Raw genomic sequence first — 12,323 nt, 5'->3', positions numbered from 1 at the left:
AGGGCAGGGAAAGAGAGGATGGGACCAAACGTAATTCCATGGATAAAGCAGAGCAGGATTTGATTCTCCTGTGGAACATTTCAGAGTGAGAGGTCATGGGCTGGGCCAGGGGAGGCTCAGGGTGGACAGCAGCAGGAATTTGCCCATGGAAAGGGAGCTCAGGCCTTGGCAGGGGCTGCCCAGGGAGCTTTGCAGTGCCCATCCCTGGAGGTGCCCAAGGAAGGGCTGGACGTGGCACTCAGGGCTCTGGGCTGGGGACAAGGTGGGCATCGGGCACAGCTGGGACTCCATGGGCTGCGAGGGCTTTTCCAGCCCCAGGGATTCCAGGGATTCTGTAATGATCTGGGAAGGGGCTGGAGCCCCAGGAGGGGCTGAGGGAGCTGGGAAAGGGGCTCAGCCTGGAGCAAAGGAGGCTCAGGGGGCCCTTGTGGCTCTGCACAAGTCCCTGGCAGGAGGGGACAGCCGGGGGGGTCGGGCTCTGCTGCCAGGGAACAGGGACAGGAGGAGAGGGAACGGCCTCAGGCTGGGCCAGGGGAGGCTCAGGGTGGACAGCAGCAGGAATTTGCCCATGGAAAGGGAGCTCAGGCCTTGGCAGGGGCTGCCCAGGGACCTTTGGAGGTGCCCAAGGAAGGGCTGGACATGGCACTCCAGGTGACAAGGTGGGCATTGGGCACAGCTTGGCCTCGATGATCCCAGAAGTTCTTCCTGACCCAATCAATTCCAGGATCCCCTAACATTCCTCTGCCTCCCTTCCCTTCCCCACCTCCCAGGAGCGTCTGACCTGACGGCGTTCAGCGACCCCCGGGTGGGAATCGACCGCTCCTTCCCGGCGCTGCCGTCCATCTCCGACCCTCGCATGCACTACCCGGGAGCCTTCACCTACACACCCACCCCCGTCAGCTCCGGCATTGGCATCGGCATGTCGGCCATGTCCACGGCCAGCAGATACCACACGTACCTCCCGCCGCCCTACCCCGGCTCCTCCCAGGCTCAGGGCAGCCCCTTCCAGACCAGCTCCCCTTCCTACCACCTCTACTACGGCACCTCGGCCGGCTCCTACCAGTTCTCCATGATCTCCGGCGGGGATCGCTCGCCGCCGCGCATCCACCCGCCCTGCACCAACGCCTCCACGGGCTCCACGCTGCTCAACCCCAACCTGCCCAACCAGAGCGACGTGGTGGAGGCCGAAGGGAGCCACAGCAACTCGCCCACCAACATGGCCAGCACGGCCAGGCTGGAGGAGGCCGTGTGGAGGCCGTACTGAGGAGATCGGAAGGAGCTCAAGGAGTCAGGACTAAAGGACTTCCCATTTCCCAGCGGGATCCCAGAAACTTCCTTGTGGGCCCTGCTGCGTTCATCCACGAGTTTCAGGAGCAAACCCTTCCGAAGTCAGCGCTCCCAGGAGCGGAGGCTCTCGCCGCCAGGCCCTGGTGGAGCCGAGTCGCTCCGGCAAAGTATTCCCGGCAGGAGAACGAGCTTCTGGAAAGGAGGATGCTCCAGTTGGTGGTGCAGAGGTAGCGAGGGTGGGTAGAAGGGTATCCAACCTGATTCCAGGCCTGTGGCTTCCCAACGTGCCTGGGCTTGAAGGTCTCCACAGCCCTAAAAGAGAGTTTCGGTTCGCTTCTATTTTTAAGACTTAAAACCTTAAAAAAAAACCAAAAAAACCCCAAAAAACAAAAATAAATCTTAGCGAGTTTACTGCATCTTATGGACATTTTAAGTGTAAGGAAGTATAGGAAGATTCCCAGAGGGAAACTGTGAACGCTTCTGTTTTAGCAATGCTGTGAATGAGAGGTTTTATATGTTGGACTTCATTCTTTCTTTTCTTTGTTTTGTTTGTATATTCCAAAGAATACGGAAATTTTTATTACTGGGGTTTTTTTTGTTTGTTTGTTTTGTTTTGGGCTTAGATTTTTTTTGGTGTTTTGTTTTGTTTTGTTTTGTTTTAGGATGCAGCTCATCCTGCTTTGCATCTAATTTGTTTTATTTCTCTTGGCACCTTATAAATTGCAAAAAAAAAAAAAAATTTTCTTTTTTTTTTTGGTTTTAATCATGCTTGCTTCTTTCTTGCTTTGTCAACTGAAAGAATCAGCCCCTTTTTCAATGAGTTAATTTAACTTTTTATCTCTTGGACTTTTTTTTTTTTTAACACAACGGCTACAGCCTTGGGTCATTTTCAACTACTGTATTTCTTTGATGAGTTCATGGATATTTATGCTTGATATTTAGACTTTTCTTATTTGTTGATACTATTATTATTTAAATATGCCTATATTAAAAAAAAAAATATCAGCAATTGCCTTTTTTTGGTAGCAGCCAAAGTCAAATTTCTCACATTGAAAAAGGCTGGAATAACGATGGGCAAAAGTGACCTCCTAATTCCCTAAAAATATTGTTTACAATTATCTCACTCTCATTTTTCTCAGTTTAGATCCTCAAAGGCATTGAGGTGGCCAATTCCTGCTGGAAGGCACCAAAATCCCTGGGGATTTCTGTACCTTTACAAGTGGTGGAGTCATCTCTCCCTCCTCCTATTTTGTCACCAGTGGTGACCCTCAGGATCAGGAATCAGGATGTAGATACTTCCTAAGGCTAATTCAATATTCCCTAACGAAATACCTGCCCACTGGAGTGTCAGGACACAGGGAATGGCTTCCCACTGCCAGAGGGCAGGGATAGATGGGAACTGAGAAGGAATTGTTCCCTGGGAGGGTGAGGAAACCCTGTAATAAAATTCCCAGAGCAGCTGTGGTTACCCCTGGATCTCTGGAAGTGTCCAAGGCCAGGCTGGAGCAGCCTGGGATAGTGGAAGGTGTCCCTGCCCGTGGCAATTTTGGTGGATGAGCTTTAAGATCCCTTCCAACCCAAACCATTCCCTGGTTCTGCGATTCCCACGGTGAGGGGGAAGTCCTGGCTCTGACGGAATCTGGGTGAGATTTTCCCCCAGGATTTCTGTGCAGCACTAAAGCCACGTTCCATCCTGCTGGCAAACACATCCGCTCCTGGATGGGGCTGGAAAGCTCACCTGGAAAGCTCCAGAAAATCCAGGGTCTGGACAATCCTTCCGTTTCCATCCTCTGGGAGAAGAGGAGGGATTATTTGAAGTTGGTGTAGCCAATGTTGTGCCCTGTAGTAAATCTACAAGGCTTTTACTACGAGCAGGTTCAGCAGGGAGCCGTCACCGCCGCCCGTCGTCCCAGCACAAACATATCAGATGTCACTGTAACGTTTTTGGCACTATTTTATTGAGGGTTTGCTCTTGTACTACTCCTTAACTCCAAACTGCTGATGTTGACACGTGTCAGTCCCAAATGAGCTGATTATTATTTAATGTACCTCTCAAACCAGAGGAAAAAAAATTGCAGGTCAACTCAGAGAGTATTTGAAAGCAGGACTTCAGATCAGTGTTTGATGTTTTAAGAAAAAAAAAAGAAAAAAAAAAAAAGTTAAAAGGATTCAAATTAAAAAGATCCTTGGCTGCAGGCAGCAAAACAGCTGGATTTATTTAAAACCATTTGTTTTTCAAGTTTTCTCTTTTTTTTATAGATATATATATATATGATTTTGCTTCTTTGTTCGAGTTGGATGCAGTAGCACTTTGGTATTGAAAAGAATCGAAGAATTTCCATTGTCAATAAGGTCGTTTTTGTGCAGAAAATAGGGAGTGTTTCAAGAGATCTCAGCAAAAGCCCAAAATGTTTCTGTTAAAACACATGGCCTTGTGCTTTTCATTTCATGGAATATCCTTTATAATTTTCCAGAGTTTGCTCTGTAAGAAAAGACAGAAAACGTCCAGATTCTATCAGAAATATATTTGAAAAGTCTGGAGACCCTGCTGAATACAGAAATACAGAGACCCCCCCGGTTGTAGCATTTCCTCAGCTGGACTCTCACCTCTTCAATACCCTAAAATAAAAGTCCCGCATCTCTGAGCAGTAGCTCTGCTGTAGAATCCTTTCAGCACATTCTGTGCAATTCAAACCCTAATTTATTCCAGCTCTCAATTAAAATCCTAATTGATTACAGCTCCCACATCTGCCTTGTGACTGGACCACCAAAGTGCACAGAGCTGGGAGTGGGAACACAGCAGGGAGAGGAGCTTGGAGGAGCCAGGAAGGGCCAGGTGACCTGGAGAGGGAATTTTAACAAAAGCATGGAGTGATAGGACAAAGGGGATAGTATCAAGATGAAGGAGGCAGGCTTAGATGGGATATTTGGAATTAAATCATCCCTGTAAAATTCATCCCAGCACAGGGTGCCCAGAGAGGCTGTGGATTCCACAAGCCTGGAAGTGTCCAAGGCCAGGTTGGACAGGGTTTGGAGCACCCTGGGACAGTGGGAGGTGTCCCTGCCCATGGCAGGGGTGGCACTGGGTGAGTTTAAGATCCCTTCCAACCCAAACCATTCCATGATTTGATGATTCCGTGAGTTCAGCCCGGTGGCAGAAGTGAGGTTGGTGTGGTCACCAAGGCGAGCTCAACGTGGTCACCAGGGTGAGCTCAGTGTGGTCACCAAGGTGAGGTTGGTGTGGTCACCAAGGCGAGCTCAACGTGGTCACCACATTGCCAGGCCCATGGGACACCACAATCTCCTTTCTGCTACAGCCCTTTTAGCCCTCAGAATTGAAACTCACCAACCCTGGAAGCTAAAATATTGGGGATTCACAGGAAGAGGGAGCTGGCAACTCTCAGACCCTAAATCAAACATTTCTTCTGTCTGTGCCTCTCCTTTGTCTCCACTCATCCTAAAGGTGAGGTTTGATTTGGCTCTCCCTGATGTGAACAGGATGAGGAAATACAGAACCGGTCACCACCACATTTCCCTGTGAATGACAATTTCCTGGAATTTCCCAGTGTTTCCCATGTTTTTATTGCCAGCAACCAAATTTTGGAGCTCAACCTCTCTGGGTATGTCCAGCACTGCAAAGGAAAGGAAAAGCCAAGTTTATTATCCCTGGCAATTAATCTGTTTAATCACTGTGGGTTTCAGTGTATTCAATCATCAGAAATCACAGTTTCTGTAAATATTTGGTTTTTTAGCCATCGCTAAGGATGGCAGAGTTTTTCAAGGCTGTGAAAATGCTCTCACTGTTTTTCCTCTTGTGTTTTAAGAGCACTTAACAGGCAGAAAAAAAGACACTTGGATAAAACATTTCCCCCATCCCCATCTCCAAATTAGTGTATAAGCATCTATTTTTATATGGATATAATAGATAAATATTTATATCATTTTATCATCCCGGGATGCTGGGTGGAATCAGAAAAATGGAATTCTCGTGCTTCTGCCCTGGAGCTGCAGTCAGCAGAGTGCTTTAGGTACCTCACCCTCCCAAAATTCAGCTCCTGTCTGTTCTCACTCTCAGCTTGGGTGCTCCTTTCACAAGGCACAGCTCCTTGTGCACGTCAAATGTCTTCAATGTAAATTTTGCTGGATCTGAGGACAAATATTTCCCTCTCCAACAACATTTAAACTCATTTAAAAGCTCCTGCTCCAGAGCATTGGAGAGGAGCTTCAATGCAGGGAGAAGAGGATGCAGAAGGGTTTGATTTATAGAATGATGCCAAATTCTCCGCTGGGAAGGAAAGAAATCCTCTCCTCCAAAAAATATCCCAAATTTCCTGCGCTCTCGAAACATTCACTGCTGCTTCCTGGGTGACCTTTTCCATGGGTGTGTTTGAAATTCAGGGAGGAGTGGATCTGTTTTCTGTCCTCGGAGCAAAACTCTGCCTTGTTTTCCTGCCTTGTACCATTTTCCCGTTGGATTTTCGTTCACCTCGCTGGGTCAGTCCCAACCACTCGGTGTTTTTCTCCTCGTCCTTCAAGGGTTGCATCCCCAGAGTTACTTGTATTTATGTCTGTAAATAGATTTCCAAAGCTTCCTAGCCAAAATATTTAGTGCTTGTAATTACTCTGCATTTTTCTCTTATTTTTTTTTTTCTGTTTTTAATGAATTTACCTTTGTGTTTGCTGAAATACTGTAGTGAGACTTATTTCTTTTCCCAATTAGTTATTTTTAGGCTTCAAGAGGAACTACGTTTTATTCACTTTTGTAAACAGTTATAGCATGGTCTCTATCCAACATCATCCTTCACTTTTTTTGTGGTAGGGGAGAAACAAACGTGAAAAAGAAAAAAAAAAAATCTAAAAAAATCTGTGGGTTATTTGTGGTATTTTGGGTTGGACAATTCCAGCTCTTTTTAAAACCAAAATTTCAGTGAGAGGTGGTGAGGCTGAGGGGGGACACAGCTCCATCAGAGTGGCACCAGAGGGAATTTGTTCAGCATTTTCTGGCTATGTTTACAAAACATTTCCCCTTTCAACGCTGAACTTTTCCTGAAGGGGAACCCATCAGGTTGGGGATTTTTTTTTTTGTGGGGGTTGATTACCAGGGAATTATTTTTTTTCCTGGGGAGGGCAGGGGTTGGCTGCTGATTTTTGGAAGCAGATAGGAAAAGAGAATAAAGCAGATTATTTTCCCCCCACTCCAGGAATCTCTAGATATCACCCCAGGGTAAATTCTTGCTGTCCACAGGGATGGCTGTGTCCAGCACCACAGGAGAATTCATTACAACTACCCAGAGCAGCTGGACTGCTGCAGTAGTTCTAATGAACACTTTTCTTCCTTTTTTTCCTTTTCTTTTCTTTCTTTCTTTGTACCACAGTTTCCTCTGTAAATTCAATATCATAATTAGTGTGAATGACAAATAAAATGTTTGACAAGTATGCACGTGGGCCTGGTGCATTCTTTTATCTGGGAGAAGAAAACCCCCTCAGGGAAAAAGGAGCCATCAGGAAGAGGGTGCTGACCTCACATCAATCACAACATCAAAAATAGGTTTCCATCACTGATTTTTTTTTAATGATTTCTTTCTTTTTTGTTGAAATGGTATTTTCCTGCTGTGGAGTAAGCTGGTGAAAGGCCGGGAATCCAACAGGACACCAAAGTAGGAGGGAAATTTTACAGTGAGGTTGCCCAGGGAGGTTGTGGATTCCCCTGGATCCCTGGCAGTGCCCAAGGCCAGGCTGGACATTGGGAGCTCCTGGGACAGTGGGAGGTGTCCCTGCCATGGCAGGGCTGGGAATGAAATGATCCCTAAAATCCCCTCCAATCCAAACCATCCACAATTCCATTAAAGGAGATTTTGCACCTCCAGCAGCCCCATAATTGCATTTTATCCCTGGCTCCTCAATTAATTTCAGTATTTCAGTTCTATCTACAGCTCTTATTTTTCTTCATCTTTTCCTTCTTGGATTGGATCATTTTTGCTACTGATGGTTTGAACCTCCCTTGAGGAGCATTAAAACAGATTTTAAGGTCACGTTACTTAAAAGATTTGGGGTTTTTTCACTTTAAATGAATAATGAAACAGAAGTGTTAATGAAACATTACTATGGGTGTACCAAGCTTTCAAAATGAGCAAAAGATATTGAAAGTTCATTTTAAAAACCTCTGGATCCAGGCAGATATAGATAAAATGCCTTCTAAAATTTGGCCTGCACAACATATTGCATGATATTAAAGAAGTTTTCAGTAATATCCTTCTCCACAATAATCAGGGAATCACAGAATGGCTGGGGTTGGAAGGGACCTTAAAGATCACCCAGATCCAGCCAGGGGCAGGCCATTTTAAATATATTAAAATTTATATTTTAATATAAATTTTATATATTTATATTAAATATATAAATATATTTATATTATAAATAAATATATTCACATATATGAAATATATATTTAATATATAAATATTATATATATAATATTTATATATATATAAAATATTATATATATGTAATATTTATCCATTATCTACTATCTACTATCTATTATATACTATATATTATATACTATAATATATATGATATACTATATATGATATATATTATATATTCAATATTATATATACAATATTATATATACAATATTATATATATTATATATAATATATTATATATATTATATATTATATACAACATATTATATACTATATATTATATACATTACATATTATATAAAATTAAAATAAAAAAGATAAACTATAAACTATGAAATATAACATATATAATATAAATATATAATATGAATATATTATATATTCTATTAAATATATTATATATTCTATTAAATATATTTTTATATCATTTTTATCTATTTTTATATAAACAAGGATTGGCTTTCAGCTGCTTTTCTCAGTGAAGTGAAAAACCAGCTACAAAGTACCAAAGGTGCATTTTTCTTCTGACAGCTCATAGAATAACCCTCCATCTCTCAAACCATAATCCATATAATCTATTTAAAATTCAGCCCAAATCACGAAGGGAAAGCAGTGACTGAGTCCCAGGTGCCTCTTTAGGGGCAGAAATGTTGGCACCCCCATCTCTGATGTGGTTTTTGGTTATCCTGCTCAGCGTGGCCTCCCTGACATTTCTTTCCAGCACGACCCTAAAATATTGCAGTGGTATTTTTGAAGCGACTCCGCCGCAGATTCCTCCCCTAACCCCGTGAAACCCAAGAGCGTTTCCCTGGAGGTAGGTGATGAGGCAGAGCACGTGTTTATTTTGCCTCCGGCTCTGACACGCAGGAAAAGAAGCCACAAATAGCAATAGTCAAAACAAACCCAAAAATACGACACCCAAGGGCATCGCAGCAGAAATATTTGCTGCTGAAGACAGGACAGGGAACAGAGCAGCAGAGCTCTGGTTGTGGAGAGGGAAGGGAAGGCAGATCCATGGATCCCAACTGGAGCAGATCCATGGATCCCAACTGGAGCAGATCCATGGATCCCAACTGGAGAAGATCCATGGGTCCCACCTGGAGCAGATCCATGGATCCCACTTGGAGCAGATCCATGGATCCTATCTGGAGCACATCCATGGATCCCACCTGGAGAAGATCCACGGGTCCCACCTGGAGCAGATCCATGGGTCACACCTGGAGAAGATCCATGGGTCCCACCTGGAGCAGATCCATGGGTCACACCTGGAGAAGATCCATGGGTCCCACCTGGAGCAGATCCATGGGTCCCACCTGGAGCAGATCCATGGGTCACACCTGGAGAAGATCCATGGATCCTATCTGGAGCACATCCATGGGTCCCACCTGGAGCAGATCCATGGATCCCACGTGGAGAAGATCCATGGGTCCCACCTGGAGCAGATCCATGGATCCCACTTCAAGTAGATCCATGGATCCCACTGCCTGTCCTTGTGGAAAAGGCTGTGTCCTCCTTCTTTGCCAGGCAGCTGGAGTGAGGAGAATCCCTCCCATCCCGAAATTCCCCAGTTTCCAGATGTGTGGCAGCTCCCTCTCCTGCCCCTCTGCCTTCCTCCCTGCCCGGGGCAGCTGGAAAAGAGGGAGCTGAGAGCCCATGGGAAGCCAGGGCAGCGCTCTGGGACCCGGAGGTGACCCCACTACACCGGTTTGGGCAACTGGGAATGAGGAGGAGGAGGAGGAAAGGGCACAGCAGGTGATGAAGACCGAGGCTGGAGGCTGCAGGTGGTGAGAGGAGAGGCTGCCATGGGTGAATGCAAAACGTTGTTGACTTCTCGTGGCACTTCACACCCAGCTTTTAATGAGCTGTAATTACAGAGGCCACTGTCTCCCGTGCTCTCCCACGCACCTGAGTCTGAGGGTGCATTAAACACCATCAGCCCTCAAGGCACCGTCCAGCTCCACACAGGTGTCCTGGAAAAATAACCCAGGTGTGTGTGCAAATCCACACAAACCTCCTGGAAAAATAACCCAGGTGTGTGTGCAAATCCACACAAACCTCCTGGAAAAATAACCCAGCTGTGTGTGCAAATCCACACAGGTGTCCTGGAAAAATAACCCAGCTGTGTGTGCAAATCCACACAGGTGTCCTGGAAAAATAACCCAGCTGTGTGTGTCCAATTCCAAAAGGATGTCCTGGAAAATAACCTAGATGTGTGGCAAATCCATAGAAATGTCCTGGAAAAATAACCCAGGTGTGTGTCTAAATCCACACAAATCTCCTGGAAAAATGTTGCTAGATGTGTGGCAAATCCATAGGAATGTCCTGGAAAAATAATCCAGGTGTGTGTCCAAACCCACAGGGATATCCTGGAAAAATAACCCACGCTCCATGGGGATTTTCTGGAAAAATAGCTCAGGTGTGTGTGCAATTCCAAAAGGATGTCCTGGAAATAACCCAGGTGTGTGTGCAAATCCAAACAAATCTCTTGGAAAAATAACTCAGGTGTGTGTCTAAATCCACACAAATCCCCTGGAAAAATAACCCAGGTGTGTGTCCAGCTCCACAGGGAATTTCTGGATAAATAACCCAGGTGTGTGTCCAGCTCCAAGGGAATTTCTGGATAAATAACCCAGGTGTGTGTCCAGCTCCAAGGGAATTTCTGGATAAATAACCCAGGTGTGTGTCAGGCTCCAAGGGATTTTCTGGATAAATAACCCAGGTGTCTGTGCAAATCCACACAGGTGTCCTGGAAAAATGTTGCTAGATGTGTGGCAAATCCATAGAAATGTCCTGGATAAATAACCCAGGTGTGTGTCCAGCTCCACAGGGAATTTCTGGATGTCCTGGAAATAACCCAGGTGTGTTTCCAGCTCCAAGGAATTTCTGGATAAATAACTCAGGTGTGTGTCCTGCTCCAAGGAATTTCTGGATAAATAACTCAGGTGTGTGTCCAGCTCCAAGGGATTTCTGGATAAATAACTCAGGTGTGTGTCCAGCTCCAAGGAATTTCTGGATAAATAACTCAGGTGTGTGTCCAGCTCCAAGGGATTTCTGGATAAATAACTCAGGTGTGTGTCCAGCTCCAAGGGATTTTCTGGATAAATAACCCAGGTGTCTGTGCAAATCCACACAGGTGTCCTGGAAAAATGTTGCTAGATGTGTGGCAAATCCATAGAAATGTCCTGGATAAATAACCCAGCTGTGTGTCCAGCTCCACAGGGAATTTCTGGATAAATAACTCAGGTATGTGTCCTGCTCCAAGGAATTTCTGGATAAATAACCCAGGTGTGTGTCCTGCTCCAAGGGAATTTCTGGATGTCCTGGAAATAACCCAGGTGTGTTTCCAGCTCCAAGGAATTTCTGGATAAATAACTCAGGTGTGTGTCCTGCTCCAAGGAATTTCTGGATAAATAACTCAGGTGTGTGTCCTGCTCCAAGGGATTTCTGGATAAATAACTCAGGTGTGTGTCCTGCTCCAAGGGAATTTCTGGATAAATAACCCAGCTGTGTGTCCTGCTCCACAGGGAATTTCTGGATAAATAACTCAGGTGTGTGTCCTGCTCCAAGGGATTTCTGGATAAATAACTCAGGTGTGTGTCCAGCTCCAAGGAATTTCTGGATAAATAACCCAGGTGTCTGTGCAAATCCACACAGGTGTCCTGGAAAAATGTTGCTAGATGTGTGGCAAATCCATAGAAATGTCCTGGATAAATAACTCAGGTGTGTGTCCAGCTCCAAGGGATTTCTGGATAAATAACTCAGGTGTGTGTCCAGCTCCAAGGAATTTCTGGATAAATAAGCCAGCTGTGTTCCCTTGGGTGCACACAGCTTTTCCCCTCCCCAGCAGCAACACAACCCTTGGATCCCAGGGCCAGGAGCGAGATCCCTTTCCCTGGAATGCTGTTCCCTGCTCAGTGTGTGTGGTCAGGGAGCAGACAATAAACTGCATTATCTGCTCCCAGCCAGAGCTTGTTCACAACCTCCAGAGCTCAGAAATAAATCCATCACTGCTGGGCTGCACTGCCTGCTAATGGCCCTGTGCTCTCCAGACATGACTAAAATCTGACTCAGCCCAGCGCTGTAAAAGGGCCAAAAATACCATTTTTCCTTGTCCCTGCATCTTTTTGCAACACTCAGTTCCTTACAGGGCTGTGAGATGATTTGGGAATATCTCAATTATTAGAACATCACCTTTGCTCCCTTTTTTTTTTTTCCCTTTGTCGATTCCCTTTGGGATGCCCTGTGGAGCAGGACTTAAAAGTGTAGGCAGGAAAGGAATGTCCGAATTCCAGCTCATCCCACCTCCAGCCTGCTGGGGGAGGGAGGCACAGAGCAGATAAAAGCGTGTTTAACCCTGAGGAGAAGGAAAATAAAAGCCCAGAACCTCCAGGTCCCCTTTGGAATGTCTAGCTACTGAATTAGGAAGCTTGTTTGCTGGTTTTAAGTTACAGGGACACCTCGAAGTCTCCCAGACTGGATTAGTCAGCACGAGTCACTGTCTGGGAATTGTTTGGGTTTTTTGACGGGAGGATAAAACAATTTAGGGAGAAAATCTAATCCACAGATTTCCAAGCCAGCCTGTTTGCAGAGCAGGGAGGGGCTTTGGAT

The 12,323-nt window shown here is 45.4% G+C and overlaps 1 protein-coding gene across 2 annotated transcripts in view; it reads left to right on the top strand.

The window, feature by feature from the left end:
* Nucleotides 1-6,723, top strand: part of RUNX1 (RUNX family transcription factor 1) — a 164,930-nt gene extending 158,207 nt beyond the window's left edge. For both annotated transcript variants that reach the window (XM_088051143.1, XM_005526569.3), the window contains one exon: nucleotides 771-6,723. In XM_088051143.1, coding sequence (XP_087907269.1) covers nucleotides 771-1,264 — 494 coding nt within the window. In that variant the 3' untranslated portion in view covers nucleotides 1,265-6,723. The remainder of the gene's footprint in view (nucleotides 1-770) is intronic.
* Nucleotides 6,724-12,323: the final 5,600 nt, after the last annotated feature.

This window comes from Pseudopodoces humilis, chromosome 2, assembly GCF_049639895.1.
Source record: "Pseudopodoces humilis isolate 2021_Gansu_Grassland_sample_001 chromosome 2, ASM4963989v1, whole genome shotgun sequence".
NCBI lineage: Eukaryota > Metazoa > Chordata > Aves > Passeriformes > Paridae > Pseudopodoces > Pseudopodoces humilis.
This window is presented reverse-complemented; position numbering and strand designations above follow the sequence as displayed.